The sequence below is a fragment of the Bos indicus genome, chromosome 10 (assembly GCF_029378745.1).
Source record: "Bos indicus isolate NIAB-ARS_2022 breed Sahiwal x Tharparkar chromosome 10, NIAB-ARS_B.indTharparkar_mat_pri_1.0, whole genome shotgun sequence".
NCBI lineage: Eukaryota > Metazoa > Chordata > Mammalia > Artiodactyla > Bovidae > Bos > Bos indicus.
The window spans coordinates 78,658,934-78,682,159 of NC_091769.1; the positions used below are offsets into that span (position 1 = coordinate 78,658,934).

A 23,226-nucleotide genomic window follows, 5' to 3' on the forward strand; every position below is an offset into this window, starting at 1 on the left:
ATAGTTACAAGAGGAGGCTAGCATGATCCATAAGATATAATGAATCAGAGTTAGAGAAATCAGTATGGACTCTTGTTTTGTTTAATATACATATAAATGAGATACATAAAAATATTTGTAGATATGTGTGTATGCACTGGAGAAGACAGTGGCAACCCACTCCAGTACTCTTGCCTGGAAAATCCCATGGATGAAGGAGCCTGGTAGGCTGCAGTCCATGGGGTCACTAAAAGTCGGACACGACTGAGCGACTCCACTTTCACTTTTCACTTTCCTGCATTGGAGAAGGAAATGGCAACCCACTCCAGTGTTCTTGCCTGGAGAATCCCAGGGACGGGGGAGCCTCGTGGGCTGCCGTCTATGGGGTCACACAGAATTGGACATGACTGAAGCGACTTAGCAGCAGTAGCAGCAGCAGTATATATGCACATTAGCATGCACACATATATTTCTTTGCTTTATTAGCAGAGAATATCTAAAAGAAATAACACTCCAGCAACCACAGCCATACCTAATGCTCAGTTCTTGATTTCTAATACCATTTGCCAGTAAATGGAATTTTCCCTCAGAAATGGCTGTTTCTAGGACCTGGGGAAGAAATACACAAAATGAGCCTAGTATCTTCTAGTGCTTGAAAGTAAGGAAATGCTCAAAAACAAAACAACCCCCCTCCCCCACATTATAGATGAATGTCACAAAAACATAGGAGCCAACTGACAAAGCTTCTAATGGCCAACGATAGAGCAGTTTGAGCAACAAAATAAAGTAGTATTTGATTATTATAACTTAAAATATAAAATAAGTTTTCATGAGTCCATCCTTATATCAAAGAATAATTGAATAAATTAATAGCGAAGAAAAGGAGACAGATCTCTTACCAAAGATTTCCAAATAATACATGTAAATATTCCACCCTTAAGGAGGGGGGTACATAACCGCCCACTCTTTGGCACAGGCTGCACACTGTTAACTTCCTGAACAATATGTTTCCTATGTGCAGAAGTATTTTTAAAGTAAGTGATGCCTGAAATATTACTCAACATGAATGAACCTTGAAAACATGCTAAGAAACCAACCTCAAAAGGCTATATATTCCTCCATATATGAAAGAATTCATATATGATTCCATTTATGTGGAATGTCCAGAATATATAGGTCTATAGAGACAAGAAGTAGATTAATGGTTGCTCAGGGCTAAGAGTAGGAGAAAATGTGGACTGCTGATAGGTATGTGATTTTTTTTTTTAGAGGAGATGATTAATATATTCTAAAGTTGATTGCATTGATGATTGCACAATTCTGTGAAACACACCAAAAATACAGTTTTTTTTTTACTTTATGATTTAAGTTAGATAGTATGTGAATTACATCTTAATTAAGTTATTACAAAAATAAGTAAGAGAATGATTTTTAAATTCACTAAAATAGTTACCTAAGGAAAAATGGGACTTGAGATCATGATAAGGTACACAGTAGTTTTTGAAAATATAGTAATAACCTGTTTCTTAAACTAGATTGAAGTACCTAGGTAGCTTTTTTCCATTATTATCTACATTTTATATATACATTACAAGCTTCTATGTATTTAATACTTAATATTAATAAAAATTTCTTTTTAAGGGGAACAAAATTGTATTATTCATGTTAATTTATATCCATGGCTACTGTGACAGATTTTATTTTCTTGGACTCCAAAATCACTGCAGACGGTGACTGCAGTCATAAAATTAAAAGACGCTTGCTCCTTGGAAGGAAAGCCATGACAAACCTAGACAACATATTAAAAAGCTGAGATATCACTTTGCCAACAAAGGTCTGTCAAAGCTATGATTTTTCCAGTAGTCATGTACAGATGTGAGAGTTCAACCATAAAGAAGGCTAACACCTCGGAATTGGTGCTTTTGAATTGTGCTGCTGGAGAAGACTCTATGGAGAGTCCCATGGATTACAAGGAGATTAAACCAGTCAATCCTGAAGGAAATCAACCCTGAATATTCATTGGAAAGACTGTTGCTGAAGCTGATGCTCTAGTACTTTGGCTACCTGATGCGAAGAGCCGGCTACTTGGAAAAGACCCTGATGCTGGGAAAGGATGAAAAAAAAAGGAAAAGAAGGTGGCAGAGAATGAGATAGCTGGCTAGCATCACTGACTGCATGAATTTGAGCAAACTCCCGGAGACAGTAGAGGACAAAGGAGCCTGGCATGCTACAGTCCATGGGGTCACAATAAGTCAGACATGACTTAGTGACTGAACAACAACAGCTAGTGTGATCAAGTTTAACATGGAATATCAAAATTCTGGTATTAATTGAGACTCAGATTTTAGTTTTTAATCCAGTTATGTCCCATTTAAAAAAATTATTCTTTAGGTAATTAAATTTCCAGAAAATATATATATTTTAGTATTAAAAGGTTACTTCTTATTATATTCTCTGTAAGTCATTATATTTAAAGACTATAACCTGTCTATTTTTCATCATCATTGCAACCATCCTAACTCACCTCTCATATTCCAATATTCTAACCGGGTTCTTTGTACCTCTTCAGTTTTCCACATTGCAGCCCAGAGACATCTTTTGAAAACACAATTTTTAGTATGTTATTCCTCTGCTTAAACTTCAGTAGTATCTCATTTTTCCTGTGGATAAAGACTCAATTCTTTAATACAATTTTCCAGGGCCTAAATAAGCTGTCTCCACTGTCTATTTAGCAGCATCTCCCACTGTTCTAGTTTGGGCTGTTATAACAAAGTACCATACACTGAGTGACTTATAAACAACATAAATTTATTTCTCACAGTTCTAGAGGCTGGAAGTCTGAGAGTAGGGGACAGCCTGGTCAGGTACTGATGAGAGCACTCTTCCTGATTGTACAGCACTGAGTCCTTTCTGTATATTCACATAGTGACAGGTGGAGTCATTTTTTGTAAGGGCACTAAATCACATTCATGAGAACTCTTCCCTTATGGCCTAATTACTTTCCCAAGGCCCCAACTCCTAATACCATCATACTGAGGGTTAGGATTTCAATATATGAATTTGAGGAGGATACAAAGATTCACTCATTTCCACCACCACCCCTCCCCCCCAATTATTGTTATCACGCACATCCAGTTCTCTCACTAGCTTCTGAGTCCTTTGTTCATGCCATTTCCTCTGCCTAGAATGTTCTTCCCAGTCTAACTCTATAATACCTATTCTTCTGGTAGCAGCGTAGATTTTCTTCCTTCTAGAAGCCTTCTCTAATCATCCCTCACCCTTCCTAGCATAAGACTAAACTGCCCTTCCTGTCATTCCTATAACTAATAATATGCCTATAACTTAGTTAACTGTCTTAACACTTAATGATATTTTCCTGTAAATCTGTAAACTCCCTAGGGGGACACTGTTTGCTTATTGTTGTAGCCCCATTACCTAGGTAACACTACCTTGCTCCTGGAAGATACTCAGTGAATATTTGCTAAATGAATGAATTCTGATAACCATACTTTATATGTTAGGAAGATCTTTTTCAGTTCAGTTCAGTCTCTTAGTCATGTCCGACTCTTTGCGATCCCATGAACCTCAGCACACCAGGCCTCCGTGTCCATCACCAACTCCCAGAGTCCATCCAAACTCATGTCCATTGAGTTGGTGATGCCATCCAACCATCTCATCTTCTGTCGTCCTCTTCTCCTCCTGCCCTCAATCTTTCCCAGGATCAGGGTCTTTTCAAATGAGTGAGCTCTTCACATCAGGTGGCCAAAGTATTGAAGTTTCAGCTTCAACATCCGTCCTACCAATGAACACCCAGGACTGATCTTTTTAAATAACAAATTTATGTTCAGGATGGGGAACACGTGTACACCCGTGGCGGATTCATGTTGATATATGGCAAAACCAATACAATATTGTAAAGTAATTAACCTCCAATTAAAATAAATAAATTTATATTAAAAAAATAAATTTATGTTGAATTATCCCACAATTAATCAGCGAATAGATTGAGGATTTTTTTGTACTTGTTTTTGTTTTTTTTTTTCCCCTGAGAGCTCTCCATTAGATGAGTATATTTTGAAGTTAATGACAGTTCAGTCTATCATTTAGGTTTCTGTACTAGCTGAGCTTTCCTGATTTTTAAATATATTCTTTATTTTGTTTAAAAATTACTTTTACATTACCATTTAATATTGAATATGTCTGACTATTTATGCATCTCCTAATTTGATACCTTTAAAGAAGACAAAAACTAGAATATTCTTTCAAAGGAAACAAACAGAAATCCTTATTCTGTTTCTGGTTAGAGTCATCTCTTGTGTTGTTGAAAGAGAGTTTGCTATGATCAGTGCATTCTCTTGGCAAAACTCTGTTAGCCTTTGCTCTGCTTCATTTTGTACCCCAAGGCCAAACTTGCCTGTTACTCCAGGAATCTTTTGACTTCCTACTTTTGCATTCCAGTGTCCCTTTCTATGATGAAAGGGACATCTTTTTTTGGTATTAGTTGTAGTAGGTCTTGTAAGTCTTAATAGGACCATTCAACTTCAGCTTCTTTGACATTAGTGGTTGGGGCATAGACTTGGATTACTGTGATATTGAATGGTTTTCCTTGGAAACGAACATATCATTCTGTCATTTTTGGATTGCATCCAGATACTACATTTTGGACTGTTTTGTTGACTATGAGGGCTAATCCATTTCTTCTAAGGGATTCTTGCCCCACAGTAGTAGATATAATGGTCATCTGAATTAAATTCACTCATTCCAGTCCATTTTAGTTCACTGATTCCTAAAATGTCTATGTTCACTCTTGCCATCTCCTGTTTGACCACGTCCAATTTACCTTGATTCATGGACCTAACATTCCAGGTTCCTATGCAGTATTGTTCTTTACAGCATCAGACTTTACTTTCACCACCAGACACATCCACAACTGGACATTGTTTTCCCTTTGGCTCCTCCTCTTCATTCCTTCTGGAGCTATCTAATTCTCCACTCTTCTCCAGTAGCATATTGGGCACCTACTGACCTGTGGAGTTCATCTTTCAGTGTCATAGCTTTTTGCCTTTTCATATTGTTCATGGGGTTCTCAAGGCAAGAATACTGAAGTGGTTTTCCATTCCTTTCTCCAGTGGACCACGTTTTGTCAGAACTCTCCACCATTACCCATCCATCTTCGGTGGCCTTACATGGCTTGGCTCATAATTTCATTGAATTAGACAAGGTTGTAATCCATGTGATCAGCTTGGTTAGCTTTCTGTTATTGTGGTTTTCATTCTGTCTGCCCTTTGAAGGATGAGGATAAGAGGCTTGTGGAAGCTTCCTGGTGGGAGGGACTGGCTGTAGGTAAACTGGTCTTGTTCTGGTGGGCAGGGCCATGCTTAGTAAATCTTTAATCCAATTTTCTGCTGATGTATGGGGCTATGTTCCTTCCCTGTAGTTTGGCCTTAGGCCAAACCGTGGTAGGGGTAATGGCAGTAATGGCAACCTCCTTCAAAACTTATGCCAGCACGTCACAGCTCTCCCAGGACTATTGTAGTCAGTGCCTGTGACCCCGCAGCAGTCCGCTGTCAACCCACACCTCTGCCAGAGATTCCCAGACTCTCACAGTCTAGTCTGGCTCAGTCTCTTGTGGGGTCACTGCTTCTTTCTCCTGGGTCATCATGTGCACAATATTTTGTTGTTCCCTCCAAACATCTGTTTCCCTGGGGGTTCTCAATCCTTTTGCCAGATCCCCATGTTGGGAAATCTGTTGTGTGTCCTAGAATATTGTAAAGGCAAGTTTATACTGGTAATAAATAGCAGTACCAAAATTCAAGCATAGTTTATCACAGTAGTTCTCAAGTGGAACAAAATCAACTAGAGAGCTTAGTAAGATACTAAGTGCTGAATCGCACCCCATAGTTTTTGATTTAGTGGTTCAATTACAGTGAGGAAAGGAGAAGGGCAGTGTGGAAGGTTTTACATTTCTAACAGATTACCAAATGATGCGTATATGTTGTTGGTGCAGACACCACACTTTGAGAACTACTGATCTTTCAGATTGTCCCATCTTTCCACGGTACTTATCTCACGTTACTCCTTTAAGTACAATGGACTCTGACTAGATGAAGGACTTAATATACACAAAAAGTACTTGGTGCTTTTTTTGTCTATGTTTTACTTTTTTCCCTCTCCACTTAAAGCTGTCCTCTTTTTCTTGCCTTTACCTCCCTTTTCTACCTATTAAAATATTTTCCTTTTTAAAATCATTCAAGTGCTGTCTCTTCCATAAAGACATACTTCACCACCATCGCGTAGAAATTTCCTGCTTTTATTTTGATCTCATGGTATTTTAGGATAATTTGTGTCATCACTTACTATCTTGTAGTTGTTTATGTGCTTTCATGATCTGTGTTACAGTTGTAAACTCCTTAAGGAATTGGGTTGCATTTATCCCATAATACTTACTACAGGTTTAGTGAGTTTAACTTAATTAAAATTAATAAGTTGTTTGATGCATTTGGCATATGCTAAGAATATGGTGCTTGTGGTTTTAAAAATTATTAAATAGTGTTTGTAAAAATAACTTCTTAACCTAAAAAGTCTAAATAAATAAAAAGGCTGTTCTTCTTACAATAACTCTGGATATTCCAGAGATGAAAAAACTAATTTTTAAACATTCAAAGAGAAGGAAACAAAGGACTTTTGTTAAGTGTAATCTAATTTTGAGGGGGACAAAATAAAATGCCAAAGAGCCAAATGGATTGAGGAGAAAAAACAGTTTCTCATGGCTGTATACTTAGTCTTTTAATTATATCAGACATATATACATAATACATACACAGAAGTAGTGGTCTGAGTATTATAACTATTATGTACATACAGTACAGATAGAAGTTTACATCCTTAGCTTTGTTAACACTGCTATTTGGGTATCAATCTAGAGAAGATGAAGTATTATTGAAGGCATAACAGGCCTGGGCTTGATGACCAAAATATTGGAATTAAATGTATTGACTGCATTTTAATTTGTCACTAACCTTGTGGTGGAGGGAGTTAAAACTTGGAGCATTCTTGGAAACATCCTTAGAAAATAGTTATATTCTTGGAAAATATTTTCCAATTTTTGCAATAGTTGATAAATTAGAAATGTATATAGATCCAACATGATTCTTCATAAGGATAAATTTATGACTTCTATACTTAGAAATCAGAGAAGGCAATGGCACCCCACTCCAGTACTCTTGCCTGGAAAATCCCATGGACAGAAGAGCCTGGTGGGCTGCAGTCCATGGGGTCGCTAAGAGTCGGACACAACTGAGCGACTTCACTTTCACTTTTCACTTTCATGCATTGGAGAAGGAAATGGCAACCCACTCCAGTGTTCTTGCCTGGAGAATCCCAAGGACGGGGGAGCCTGGTGGGCTGCCGTCTCTGGGGTCACACAGATTCGGACACAACTAAAGCAACTTAGCAGCAGTAGCAGCAGCATACTTAGAAAAAGAAATGACGTGAATGCTGATAGAGTGAACTTACTTTGTAAAATAAAAAAGATCCCAGAGGCATGTATAAATCAAACTCTTTATACCTAAAAGGCAAAACTTAAAAAAAAAAGAAAAGAAAGAAAAAGAAACGTTAATGAAACAGTGATAAGTGGTTTGTCTGGAAAAAAATGTTCACAGTAATGGTCATAAAGGTGCTTACCAAGGTCAGGAGAACAATGCATGTCCAAAGTGAGACTTCAACAGAATATAAGAAAGTAGAATACAGTAACTAAATTGAAAATTTCATTAGAAACGGTCAACAGCAGTAGAAGAAAGGATGAGGGATAAGGCAATGGAACCCTTGAAGATAGGGCAAAGGAACCCATCCAAAAGAGGAACAGAAAGAAAAAGAGTACAGCTAGCTTAAGGGACTTACAGGACAACATCAAGCAGAATATTATTCATATTATAAGAATTCCAGAGAGAGAAAAAAGGAAAGAACAGAAACCTATCTGAAGAAATAATTAATGGCTGAAAATGTCCCAAACCAGGGAAACAGACATCCAGATCCAGGACATCCAGAGAATTCCAGTAAAGATGAATCCAAAGACACTCACCCACAAAAAACACATTAATTACATTGTCAAAAATTATTAAAAACAAGAAGGGAATCTGAAAAGCACAAAAAAACACCTTTTTATATATAAGGGAATTTCTGTAAGACCAACAGTAGATTTTTTAGTGGGCTTCCCTGGTGGCTCAGTGGCAAGGAATCCTCCTGCATTGCAGGAACCACAATGGGTTGGTTCACATTGTAGGAAACATGGGTTCAGTCCCTGGGTCAGGAAGATCCCCTGGAGGAGGGCATGGCAACCCACTCCAGTATTCTTGCCTGGAGAATCTCATGGACAAAGGAGCCTGGAGGACTACAGTCCATGGGGTTGCAAAGAGTCGGATACTACTGAAGAGACTTAACGTGCACACACAGATTTTTTAGCAGAAACTTTGCAGGCTTAAAAGGAGTGAAATGATGCATTTAAAGTTCTGAACAGAAAAAAACTGTTTACAGAGAATACTTACACAAGAGAGTTGTCCTTCAGGGTTATAAAGGAAAGATGAAGAATTTTCCAGTCACGCAAAAGCTGAAGGAGTTGAACACCACTAGACTGGCCTTACAAGAAAGCTTAAGGGCACTTCTTTAACCTGAAATGAAAGCATGCTAACAGGAAAGTATATGAAATTGTAAACCTACTGGTAAAGGTAAATAGTTAAATTTAGAATAATCTAATGTAGTAAAGGTGGTGGATTAACCACTTATAAATCTAGTGTGAAGGGTTAAAGTAGTAAAAATACCTGTAAGTACAGTAATTAATTAGTAAATATGCCAATTAAAAAGATACAAATTGCAACATCAGAAACAGTAAACATAGTGGAGTCAGAATGTAGAGCTTTGGAATGTGTTTGAACTTAAGTTGTTATCAGCTTAAAATAGACTTACAAATAAAAGATATTTTACATGAGCCTAATGGTAACCATATAGCAAAAAAAGGAAAGTTATGACCAACCTAGATAGCATGTTCAAAAGCAGAGTCATTACTTTGCCAACAAAGGTTCGTCTAGTCAAGACTATGGTTTTTCCTGTGATCACGTATGGATGTGAGAGTTGGACTGTGAAGAAGGCTGAGCGCTGAAGAATTGATGCTTTTGAACTGTGGTGTTGGAGAAGACTCTTGAGAGTCCCTTGGACTGCAAGGAGATCCAACCAGTCCATTCTGAAGGAGATCAGCCCTGGGATTTCTTTGGAAGGAATGATGCTGAAGCTGAAACTCCAGTACTTGGGCCACCTCACGCGAAGAGTTGACTCATTGGAAAAGACTCTGATGCTGGGAGGGATTGGGGGCAGGAGGAGAAGGGGACGACAGAGGATGAGATGGCTGGATGGCATCACTGACTCAATGGACATGAGTCTGAGTGAACTCCGGGAGTTGGTGATGGACAGGGAGGCTTGGCGTGCTGCGATTCATGGGGTCGCAAAGAGTCAGACACGACTGAGCGACTGATCTGATCTGATCTGATGGTAAATAATGCAAAAGATACACAAAAAGAATCTAAGCATACTACTATCAAAAAAACATTAAATCCCAAAGAGGGAGTAAAAGAAGGTAACAGTGGAATTATGAAACAGCAAGAAAACAATTTTAAAAATGGCAGTAAGTCCATACTTATCAATAGTTACTTTAAATGTAAATAAATTCTCCAATCAAAACATAAAATAGCTGAATTAATTGAAAAACAAAAAACAAAAAACACCTCACTGTATGCTGCCTGACCAACTTCTCACATAAGGATACTGAAAATAAAGGATGGAAAAAGATATTCCATGCAAGTGAAAAACAAAAGAAAGATGAGATAGCTATAATTGTATCAGGCAAAATAAACTTCAAGCAAAAGACTATAGTAGGAGACAGATCACTGTATAGTAATAAAGGGGTCAATCCAACAAGAGGAAATAACATTTGTAAATATTTAGGCACCTAACTTAGGAGAACCTATATATATAAAGTATATAAAGCAGTATTAACAGACCTTAAGGGAGACACAGACAGCAAAAGAATAATTGGAGATTTCAGTACTCCACTTTGATCGCTGGAGAGATCATCCAGACAGAAAATCAGTAAAGAAACATTAGACTTAAATGACCCTCTAGATCAACAGAATACACATTCTTCTTAAGTGCACATAGAACATTCTCCAGAATAAATCATGTCTTAAGCCACAATACAAATCTTGAAATTTAAGATTAAAATCCTATCAAGCATCTTTGCTGAGCACAATAGTGTGAAACTAAAATCAATTATAAGAAGAAAATCGGAAATTCACAAATATATAGAGATTCAACAACATGCTACTAAACAACCAATGGAAAGAACCAGGTCTTCATTTTGCTGGTTTTTTTTATTATCTTCTAAGTCTCCATTTCATTTTTCTTTTGCACTCTGGTCTTTGTTATCACCTTCTTTCCACTACAGGCTTAGTTCTTTTTTTTTTTTAATTGAGGGATAATTGCTTTACTATAGTTTGTTAGTTTCTGCCATACATCAACATGAATCAGCCATAAGTATAGGTATGTACCCTCGCTCTTGAACCTCCACCCACCTCATCCTATCCCTCTAGGTTGTCACAGAGCCCCAGCTTGAGTTCCCTTAGTAGTACAGCAAATTCCCACCGGCTATCTGTTTTACGTATAGTAGTGTATATGTTTCCATAGTACTCTATCCATTCGTTCCACCCTCTTCTCCCCCTACCCCACACCATGTCCACAAGTCTGTTCTCTATGTCTGCATCTCCATTGCTGCCCTGCAGATAGATTCATCAGTACCATCTTTCTGTATTCCATATATATGCCTTACCATATGGTATTTATTTTTCTCTTTCTTACTTCACTCTATTTAATAGGCTCTGGGTTCATCCACCCTATTAGAACTGATTCAAATGCATTCCTTCTGATGGCTGAGTAATATTCCATTGTACATATGTACCACAGCTTCTTTATCCATTCATCTGTCGATGTACATGTAGGTTGCTTCCATGTCCGAGCTATTGTAAATAATGCTGCAGTGAACATTGGGATACATGTGTCTTTTTCAGTTATGATTTCCTCAGGGTATATGCCCAGTAGTGGGATTGTTGGGTCATATGGTAGTTTTATGCCTAGTTTTTTAAGGAATCTCCATGTTGTCTTTCATAGAGGCTGTATCAACTTACATTCCCACCAGTGCAGGAGGACTCACTTTTCTCCACACCCTCTCCAGCATTTATTGTTTGTAGATTTTTTGATGATGGCCATTCTGACCACTATTAAGGTGATATCTCATTGTAGTTTTGATTTTTTTTTTAAATTCTTTGAAGTGGTTGTTTCTTTAAGCTCTTTCTACTTTCTTAAAGTAGGGATTGAGCACTCTGAGCTTCCCTCTTAAAAGGAAGCTTGGGTTTATCTTTGAAAAGATAAACAAGATGGATAAACCTTTAGCTAGACTCATTAAGAAAAAGAGAATTTAAATAAATAAAATTTTAAATGAAAGAGGAGATGTTTTAATTGATACTACACAAATACAAAGAATCATGAGACTACTATGTACAATTAAACACAATAAACTGGACAATCCTGAAGATATGGAGAAATTGCTATCATCCACAAATCAGTCAGCATGACAAGACCACAGGTAACATACTCAATGGTGAAAAACTGAAAACTTTTCCTCTAAGATCAGGGACAAAACACAGACAGGCACCATTACCACTTGTATCCAACATAGTCATGGAAGTCCCAGCCAGAGCAATTAGACAAGAAAAAGAAATAAGTCACCCAAATCATAAAGGAATAAATGAAAATTGATATTCATCTTTAAGGCACATGGACTGTAGAACAGTCTTATGGACTCTGTGGGAGAGGGAGAGGGTAGGAAGATTTGGGAGAATGGCATTAAAACATGTAAAATATCATGTATGAAACGAGATGCCAGTCCAGGTTCAATGCACGATACTGGATGCTTGGGGCTAGTGCACTGGGACGACCCAGAGGGATGGTATGGGGAGGGAGGAGGGAGGAGGGTTCAGGATGGGGAACACATGTATACCTGTGGTGGATTCATTTTGATATTTGGCAAAACTAATACAATTATGTAAAGTTTAAAAATAAAATAAAATTAAAAAAAAAAAAGAATATACCATATGTTGAAACACAAAGCAAGTCTCAATAAATTTAAATATTGAAATCATATGAGGCATATTTTTCACCACTATGCCATGATCAACTATTGATACAAGAAGAAAACTGGAAAAATCACAAATACATGGAGACTAAACAACATGCTACTGAACAGCTGTGAGTCGATGAAAATATCAAAAGCAGAAATCAAAAAATATCTGACCACAAATAAAAATGAAAATACAACATATAAACATCTATGGGATATAGCAAAAGCCATACTTAGAAGGAGGTTTTTAGCAATAAGCCCTCCTTCAAGAAATAAGAAATATCTCAAATCAAAAGTCAAACCTTATACCTAAAGGAACTGGGTGGGGTCGGGGGAGAAAGTCTAACATCAATATAAGGGAGAAAATAAAAATCAGAGCAGAAATAAATGCAGCAGAGACTAAAAATTTTAGGCGATAGAAAAAGTTAATGAAACTAAGAAATAGTTCTTGGAAGATAAAACGAAATTGGCAAACCTTTAGCTAGACTGGCTTATAAAACCAGAAATAAGGAGAAATTGCAAATAATAGCACAGAAATATAAAGGATTGTAAGAGAAGACTGAACAGTTATAGATCAAAAAATTAGGCAACTTATAAGAAATGGATCGATTCTTAGAATCATACATTTTTTCAGGACTGAATCCATGCAAATGAATAGATCACTCACTAGTAGGGAGATGGAAACAGTAATCAAAAACCTCCTAAGAAACAGCATCCAGTACAAAACAACTTAATTGGTGAATTCTATCAAACATTTATGTTTTAGTTTTTATTTTTTGGGGGGCCCCGAGGCATGTAGAATCTTAACTCCCTGCCAGGGATTGAACCCTCGCCCCCTGCATTGGAAGGCGAAGTCTTAACCACTGGACGGCCAAGGAAGTCCCTATCAAACATTTAAAGAACTAGTACCAGTTCTTCTCAAACTCTTCCCAACACTAGAAGAAAAGGGAGCACTTCATAACTCTTTTTATGAGCCAACATTACTCTAATACCAAAATCAGACAAGGACAACAAAAAGAAAATTACAGGCCAGTATGTCTAATGAACTTAGATGCAAAACATCTAGACAAAACATTAGCAAATGAATATAACAATATGTTAAAAGGATCATACACCACGGTCAAATAGGATTTACTCCAGGGATATAAAGATAGTTTAATATACACAAATCAATCAACATAAATACAACACTTTAACAAAAATGAAGGATAAAAATCATGATCATTTTATCAATAGATGCAAGAAAAAAGGATTTGACAAGAGTCATCACCTATTTATCATTAAAGTAAAATACAATGAGCTGGAAGGAGCATACATCAGTATGATAAAGGCTGTATATGATAGACCCACAGCTAACATACTCAGTAGTGAAAAACTGAAAGATTTTCTTCTCAGATTGAGACCAAGACAAGGATACCCATTCTTGCCACTCTTACTCAACATGGTGGTGAAATTCTAGCTAGAGCAATTAAGTAAGAAAAAGAAATAAAAGTCCAGATTGGAAAGGAAGAAGTGAAATTGTCAGTATTTGTGGATGACATGATTTTATATATAGAAAACCCTAAAGATTCCATAGAAAAGCTATTAAAAATAATATTTTTATTTTTTATTATAACTTTATTTTTATTAGAGGCTAATTACTTTACAATATTGTATTGGTTTTGCCATACGTCAACATGAATCCGCCACGGGTGTACACATGTTCCCCATCCTGAACCCCCCCTCCCACCTCTCTCCCTGTACCATCCCTCTGGGTCATCCCAGTGCACCAGTCCCAGGCGTCCTGTATCATGCATTGAACCTGGATGTTTCAGTAATAATAAATGAATGAAATAAACTTGTAGGATAAAAATAAACATATAAAAATCTGTTGCATTTCTCTACACTAAGAATGAACTAGCATAATGAGAAATTAAGAAAACAATTCATTTTACAATTGCAACAAAGAATAAAATACCTAGGAAGATTTTAATCCAAGGAAGTGAAAACTACAAGACATGTTGAAAGAAACTGAATAAGACACAAACAAATGGAAAGATAGTCCATGTTCATGAGTTGCAAGAATTAGCATTGTTAAAATGTACGTATTACCTAAAGCAACCTGTAGATTCAGTGGAATCCCCATCAAAATACAATGATATTTTTCATAGAAATAGAACCAAAAAAATCCTATAATTTGTAAAAAATAGCAGAAGACCCTTGGATAGCCAAAGCAATCTTGAGAAAAATGATCAAACTGAAGATATTACACTCCCTCATTTCAAATTATACTACAAATCTGTAACAATCAAAACAGCATAATATTGGAAGAAGAGCCCAGAATTTGAGAGCTCAGAAGTAAACCCATAGATATATAGACAATTAATTTGCAACCAAGGAGCAAAGCACATAAAATGGAGAAAGGAGTACTGGGAAAACCAGATAGCACATGCAAAAGAATGAAACTAGACCCTGTCTTACATTGTACACAGAAATTAATAAAAATGGATTAAAGACTTGAATGTAAGACTTGAAACCGTAAAACTCCAGAAAAAAATCATGGGCAGTATGCTTTTGACATTAGTTTTAGCAATATCTTTCTGGATATGTATTCTTAAGCAAAGGAAGCAAAACTGAAATTAACCACATGGGACTACATCAAACTAAAAAGCTCTGCACAGCAAAAGAAGCCATCAGCAAAATGAAAATACAGCCTACCAAACAGCAGAAGGTACTTGCACATCATGTGTCTATAAGTGGTTGATACTCAAAATTTATAAAGAACAACAATTTTTTTAAAAAATTAAAAATGGGCAGAGGTTCTGAATAGACACTCTTCCAAAGCAGGTATACAAATAGCCAACAGGCACATCAGAAAATTTTCCACATCACACTAGTTAGGGAAGTGCAACTCAAAACCACAAAGAGATACCACTTCACACCCATTAGAATATAACAAGTGTTTGAGAGGATATGCAAAAAAGGGAACCCTCATATACTGTTGGTGGCAGTGTAATTATGTGCAGCCACTGTGGAAAAACAGTATGGAAGTTCCTAAAGACATTAAAAATAGAACTATCATTTGATCCAGCAATTCACTTTTTGGATATTTATCCAAAGGAAGTAGAATCACTATCTCGAAAAAATATCTACATTTCCACCTTTACTGCAGCATTATTGCCAGGACCTGGAAGCAACCTAAGTGTCCATTGATGGATGAATAGAGAAAGAAAATGAGGTATATATATGCTATAGGACATTAGTCAGTCATAAAAAAAAATGAAATCTTGCTACTTGTAACAATATGAATGGACCTTGAGTCTATTGTGCCAAGTGAAATAGATCAGTCAAAAACAAAGACTGTATGATTTCACTTGTATATGTATTCTAATAATAATCAACTCATAGATACAGAGAGTTGATTGGGCTTCCGTCGTAGCTCAGTCGGTAAAGAATCTGCCTGCGATGCACGAGACTGCAGTTCTATCCCTGGATTGGAAAGATCCCCTGGAGAAGGAAATGGCAGTCCACTCCAGTATTCTTGCCTGGAGAATCCCATGGACAAAGGAGCCTGGCAGGCTACAGTCAGTGGGGTCACAAGAGTTGGACACGACTTAGCGACTAAACCACCAGATACAGAGAAACAGATTGGTGGTTGCCAGAGGCAGGGGTTGGTGAGTGGGTTAAATGCGTGAAAGGAGTCAAAAGGCACAAACTTCTACTTATAAATTCTGGGGGTGTAATATACAGCATGTTGATTATAGTTAATAATATTGTTTGGCTGAAACTTTCTGAGAGTAGATTATAAAATTTCTCGTCACAAGAGAAAAATTGTACAATGTGTGGTGACAGATATTAGCTAAATTTATTGTACTAATCATTCCATAATATATATTTATATCAAATCATCATGTTGTACACCTAAAATTAACATAATGTTATTTGTCAGTTATATCTCAATTAAAAGGAGAGCTGTATGGACAGTTTTAAATAGCTATGAGCACTTTGTATGATAAGAAAAAACAATAAAACACAAGACAATTTTAGGTTATTTCAAAAAGTTAAATAAGAAACTCAATTAAAAGTTGTAGAAAAATATTCTTATGTGACTTAGAATCTGAGTTATAAAATTTTAGAAATAGACTAATTGAATCTAGTCTTTTTGTTTTCAAATAATGGAAATTATATGTTACCAGATCAGAGTCACATAGCCAGTTATTGGAAGAGCATGATTCGAACTTTCATTTGAAATCTAGGCCTTCAACTCTTTATTCCAGCTTTCATACTTCTCAACTGCTTATGTTTATTATCTAACCACTTGCTTTTAAAGTGACCTGAAAATTTACAGTGAACTCTGAAAGACCTTTATACTTTAAATTGACTTGTTTATCAATTTATCAGTTAATAGTTGTGGTCTCTAAATTCTCCCCAGTACTATTGATCTATGAGAGACCTGTCTCACTTTTTTTTTTTAATTTATTTACTGATTTTAATTGAAGGATAATTACTTTACAATATTGTGATAGTTTTTGACATATATCAGTATGAATCGGCCGTAGGTATATATGTGTCCTCTCCATCCTGAACTCCTCTGCTACCTCCCTCCCGACCTTATCCCTCCAGGTTGACACAGAGCACCAGCTTTGGGTGCCCTATGTTATACATCAAACTTCCACTGGTTATCTATTTTACGTATGGTAATGTATATGTTTCGGTGCTATTCTCTCAAATCATCCCACCCTCTTCTTCTCCCACTGAGTCTAAAAGTCTATTCTTACTTTAAAACTTATAGACTTCCTGAGAAGCAAGAGTTTAAACATCTCACTCAATGCCAGAGTGCCTTATGTGTTAGACTTTGAACATAGACATTACTATATTAGTCATTTTTAGTATGCTATCTCATTGAATTCTTAGAACTGTAAGAGATATGAAAAAGCTGAAGTTAGAGAAAGAAGATAATATGGCCATTATTTCTTTAAAGTGGCTAATTTATTCTGATATCATGTTCAGTGCATTTTTCTAATCCACCACACTAACCATTGTTATAAAAACCTCAGCCAGAGAGAGTGCCCAATTTGTATAATACTTGGTAAATATTTAGCTGTAACAGTTTTACTCCTAAAAAAGTTGTTCACATATAAAAACAATGATTGGTCTTTGTTGTTGAAAGTATTTAAACCAACCATCATGCTAAGTTAGTATTCATCCAGTTTCTTTTTCCTTCCAGGCCTGTATGTGGAATCAGAGGGAAAACTCTCATAATTAACTTGCCAGGTAGCAAGAAAGGATCTCAGGTAAGCAGTCTTCATATTTATATGGTTTGTTTGAGAAATTTTGGCCAGCTGTGAGAGTTAGCCATACAAGAAGTTGGAGTCCTCCACAAGACCTCACTTCTGACACCAGTTGCAGTTCAGTGCATTCCCAAAACCACCCTCTGTTTCAATAATTCACTCGATAGATTCAGAGAACTCATTGAAAGGTGGTATACTCATGCTGCTGCTGCTGCTGCTAAGTTGCTTCAGTTGTGTCCGACTCTGTGCAACCCCATAGACGGCAGCCCATCAGGCACCCCCGTCCCTGGGATTCTCCAGGCAAGAACACTGGAGTGGGTTGCCATTTCCTTCTCCAATGCATGAAAGTGAAAAGTGAAAGTGAAGTCGCTCAGTCATGTTGGACTCCTAGCGACCCCATGGACTGCAGCCTACCAGGCTCCTCCATCCATGGGATTTTCCAGGCAAGAGTACTGGAGTGGGTTGCCATTGCCTTCTCTGGTATACTCATAGTTATGGTTTATTATATGGAAAGGATACAGATTAAAATCAACTGGGGAAAGAGGTGCATAAGACAGAATAAAGAAATACCAAATGAAGAAGAGCTTCTAATATCTTCTCCCTGTGGAGTCATGAACACATTACTCTCTGGGCATCAGTATGTAACGACACAAGGTTTATTGCTTATCAAGGAAGCTCTAAGTCCTTAACATCCGTAGTTTTTATTGAGGTACATCATATATTGCCCGTATGGCTGACCTTTAGTCTCTTGCATTTCCCAGAGCCTGGGCTAATACTTGTAGTCTCCAACACTTACCAGAGCCAAATATCACACTTCCCAAAGTCTCCATAATAAATCACACTGTTAGACTGCCTGGTAGCAAAAGTTTCCAGACAGAAAAAAGGCACTCCTTTCATTTCGCAGTAACTAAGGGCATAGGCCAGATTCTCTTTGGGTAAAGTTAAATTTTCTTTATACAAACTACTCCCTGGCCTCTGGCCAAGGCTTTCTTACAACTAAACAATAATATTTGTCTGGCTGAGCATCTATATTTACTATAGCATTTATATTATAGACACAACAACAGTAGTAGTGTGAATATACCTAAGATTTGGAGGAGCCAGAGAGAGATAGGATTAAAATCAGAGAAACGAGTAATTCATCCTCTAAAGCCATTATACAAATTTTCATATTTTTGTACTCATGTACTAATTTTCCACCTGATCTTCTGTTATTGTACCCTATGATACATTTCGCACAGAACTGTTTACCATAGAAATTAGCTCTCTTGCTCAGGCCAGTCATTACCCATTGAGAAGGCTTTAACTCAAATTCTTAGTACATGTGGCCATCAATATCAGCAGTTTAATCTTACTAACAATGCTTGTATTATATCGTAGTATAGTAGTAAATATAACCTGAAAAATAAGAGTCAAAAGATACTGAAACATTACTGAAGTCCTATACACACAGTAACAGTTAACCTAGTCGTCATCATATCATATGATCAAGATGTATCCCAGAGCGATGCTCCTCAGGTTTACAGACTTGTCAGGTTCCAAAAGCAATCTATGCCTTTTCCCTTTCTAGCATCTGCTACAGCTGAGCCAAGAAACAATTTCATCTCTTGTTTTAAGCTGCTTTTGAGGCACCAAAGTAATACTGGATTTCCCTGCTGCATAACCCCTTTAAACTCATTCCTTTACCTTCAACTACCATTTCTCCTTCTCTCCATTTATATTCAAGCATTTCCTTTGAACATCTTGAATGAGACACTTGATTTGGCCACTGGGCTGGTCCAGATGGCCATCAGTAATACTAGGTCAACAAGTACTTCCCTCTCAATCCATTCCATTTATTAAAGATAAGGTTACATAGTACAGAGTTAGTGGGGAGTCTGAAACCCCAGGCAATATAATTGCATTTACTCTTAAGCCCAATTTGGCCAGATGGAGTAAGACATAGTTTGTACCATCAAACCCTTAGGAATTCTGACATAAAAGTTTAAAAGTGTAGTTACGGTTTCAGCCTAAGAATCATCCCTGCCTCTGGCACCCACAGTTACAGCCCTGGTCCTCAGACCACTGCATCACATAGAAAAGAATAGTGTTCAGGTGATGTGGGAAAAAAAGAAAAAGAACAATTGTAAAGAGAATAGTGTAGTTGTACAAACATCCTTTTCCATCCCCTCTTAGTAGAAAAGCAGACGAATCTGTCTGGAGAGAACACTCACTTAACCTCCCTAACGTTGAGTATGATCATACACTAATAAAAGCTCATGCATTTATCTCCTCCCATTTTAGACAACAAGTGTTTAAGTTTCAGTTTTCTATCATATTATTGCTCTGAAGAGGAAAGTGTGTTCCTTGGTCTAAAGATGTGTGCCTCCATGGGCACTGACACAATATCTTCTGTTCTGGTCCTTTTATAGTCCGTTGAGCATGTGTATCTACTCTGGAATAAACAAGGCTCATCCAGAGTAAGTGTCTATACCTAGTAGACCTCATTTGTAGCCTTGTACCCATTTGTAGTTAGTTGGACTAACAACATCAGCCCAGCTTGCCAGGTATACGTAGGACTTTTCCCTTGGGGAATTCGCTGCATAGCCCTCTGCCGTCTGTCTCTCCTTAGAGCAGACAAAACAGTTCTTATTGGCATTTGTGCCTCATAGTGTAAGAGGAATATATCTAGATGCAGCCCGTTTCTGCCTTCTATAGGCCCCTAGTGTCCACTCATCTCATGGGCCCAGGTGGCCGTGTCAAGAAAGTATACCAGGATATCTGCTCTCCAGTACCAGTCAACTTCCAATTCTGAAAGGGAGTTCTTCTGATGGGCATTAACAGTCTACTTTAATATACCCATTACATTCCCAGAGTGATTTCCATAGAGCCATACCCCATACAGGTATCCCTTTAATAGACCAGTTTTCCATTGCCCATCTGCCTGACCATATGACTAGGCCATTTGAACACTTCCCATGAGTCAGTAAAAACCCAAACATAGGGGCAAACAAGCAGTTCAGCCCATGGAGCTGATTTGTTTTTACCTTCTTCAATCAGAGTGGCGGCCTTCCAAACAGGATGCTGTCCCTTCACCTTGGAATTGCCATCCATAAACCAAGCAGCTCTTTGTTGATCAATAGAAAGCTGTTTATAGGGCACCGCCCAAATGGCCCAAGTGGCCATAGGATCCAGCAGCTCCTCAGGTGATTCCGAAGTCAGCCCTAGGTGAAAAGAGGCTGCCTGCTCGTGAGTACCTCCTTGCATTCTCCTGGTAGCATGATTCTATATGCAACATTTCCATTTTATTATGGAACTCTCCTGGGCATTGCCTTCCTTCCTCATTAGAGCTTTTCTCTGAAATTACCAAGACATTATAGATATTTCAGGTTTCAGAGTTATTGTGTGTCCTTTAGTCATAAGGACGGTCTCAGTTAAAGTCCAATAACAAGTAGTAATTGTCTCTCAAATGGAAATTTTTTGGTCCAAAATTCCAGCAGTTGTTGAGTGGCACTCACAGGTTTTTGCTATAAGCCCTCGTCTACATGCCACACAAGGCTTTTGTACAGCAAATTAATAATCTGTGTGGTCCCATTTAGCATGTCCAAGTAGAAGACTGGATTTACGTGCCTCCTGTTTTACAGTGTGAGATAGGGGATAAATTCTCCAGACAACATACATCCTCATAATACATTCAGGTAGAAATTCACCATTCACATAAAGTTCATAAAGTTCACATAAACATTGTAATTCTTACCTAAATGTTTACCTTAATCCCATCAACTGCTGCATTCCCATAGCGTCCCATTCTAACTACACTCCTCCCACCTCCCATTAGGATTTCAACAGGTTTTAGAATCACACTACATGGAGCCCCCATGTCAAGGAATCCCAGAAAAGTCTCTTATCTGTCTCCTAATGAGTTTAGCCATTTGTGTGCACGTGGCCTTGGAATTCTAAGGCCTGGCTTGGGCCAAGGAATCCAGACCCTTTTGTCATACCTCATATTGATTATATTATGGGGCCATCACTTAAGGTGATTCAAGGTAAGGTTTCTTTGCCTTCTATCTTTCTAAATTCCACCAAACTAGTGTAAAAAGAAATTTGCTTAGGATCTCTTAATGTTAGGAGATCAGCAGATCTCCCATCTGTCCACTCAACACAACAGTGCTTCTTTAAGACATCTGTTTTGCCCCCATTAATATTCACTTCATTCATACACATCTTAATAACCATATAAGTGTTTCCACCCTGCTAGGACAAGTCCCTTGAATCTCTTGTTTCTCTTTCCCCATTTTCTTATGAATCAGTCCAACTTTATTTACTATTTATTACTTCAACGTGAATTTTTCCACGGCTACGTGGAATTTTTCTGAGGCTAGCAGCTACATGTCAGACCATCCAGAAGCCAAGCTTGACCCAGCCTCAGGATCTACCCCAACATTCTCCATTACTTTTGTTTTAGCTAGTACAGATACCATTTATTGTTTGTGTGTTGATGTGACTCCTTAGGAGTTAGATCTTTCATTTCCAAATTTAACTGCTAATTTTGTTTCCAGTAACTAATTGCAGTACAGCTGCAATGCCATTCTTTGGGTGACCCTGTATTCTTTGAGACTCTAAAGATTCGTTATCCCGCACATTCTCTTCCTTCCTCTTCCTGGGTCGCAAGTTTCAGTGAGTCAGGCTGTTTCTGTCAAATCTCACTTCTTAATACCAACTGTAAGGAGTTTTTACCAGCTGCAAAAGTTAGCCAGCTAACTTCTTGTGGAGCACTCCACAAGACTAACCTCACTTCTGTCATCAATTGCAATTGAGAGGATTTCTAAAATCACCCTCACTTTTAATAATTCACTAAAAGGACTCACAGAACTCACTGAAAGCTGTCATACTCATGAGTATGTTACATCACAGGGAAAGAATACAAGATGAAATCAGCCAAGGGAATGAGTATATATGGCTAAGTCTAAGTGAGGTAACAGTCAGGGAACTTGTGGTCATTCTCTTTAATGGAGTCATAGATAGCATCACCTCCTGTTAACATAAGATAGTTGTTGTTGCTGTTTAGTCTTTAAGTCATGTCCAACTCTTTGTGACCCCATTGACTGTAGCCCACCAGGCTCCTCTATCCCTGGAATTTCCCAGTCAAGAATACTGGAATGGGTTGTCATTTCCTTCTCCAGGAGATCTTTCCGACCCTAGGATCAAACCTGTTTCTCCTGCATTGCAGGCGGATTCTTTACTGCTGAGCCACTGGGGAAGCCCAGTATAAGACAACACACGTAGAGCATTGCTAACTGTGCACACTCTCCTTTTCCTATGCTAACTGGCTTTTACCTTTGGTGTTCAGAGTTTTTATTGGAACTTGATCACTTATTGCCCATGTGGTTGACCTTTAGTCAACCATTCCCAGTTCTTTCCAGAGGTAAAACTGATACCATGTTTCCCAAAGCCCTCATAATAAACCATGTTGTTAGACTGTCCAGTGGCTAAAGCCCCCAGGCAGAGACACTCTTATCAGGCATGATATAATAAGGAACTAGAGATCACCTCCTAAAAGCAGAGAATAAAGGCCAGACTTCTCTTTGATTAGAGTTAAATTCCTTATTATACAGTTTTTTCCAGGAGGGTAAAAGGTAGCTACCTTCCAGGTATTCCAGTAACCGATGTTTCTTTACATATTAAATTTTAAGGTAAGTTGCTTCACATGTGAAAGAGAAAGACTTCTGCTCAAATATACTCCCCAGATATATCTGGCCTTACTTTCTGATTTTAAAG

General features: G+C 37.7%; 1 protein-coding gene across 10 annotated transcripts in view; it reads left to right on the forward strand.

Moving 5' to 3' along the window:
- The window catches only part of GPHN (gephyrin), a 538,037-nt gene that overhangs the window by 288,677 nt on the left and 226,134 nt on the right, over positions 1–23,226 (forward strand). For all 10 annotated transcript variants that reach the window (XM_019969080.2, XM_070796736.1, XM_070796738.1 and 7 more), the window contains one exon: positions 17,406–17,472. In XM_019969080.2, the coding sequence (XP_019824639.2) occupies positions 17,406–17,472 (67 nt within the window). The remainder of the gene's footprint in view (positions 1–17,405; positions 17,473–23,226) is intronic.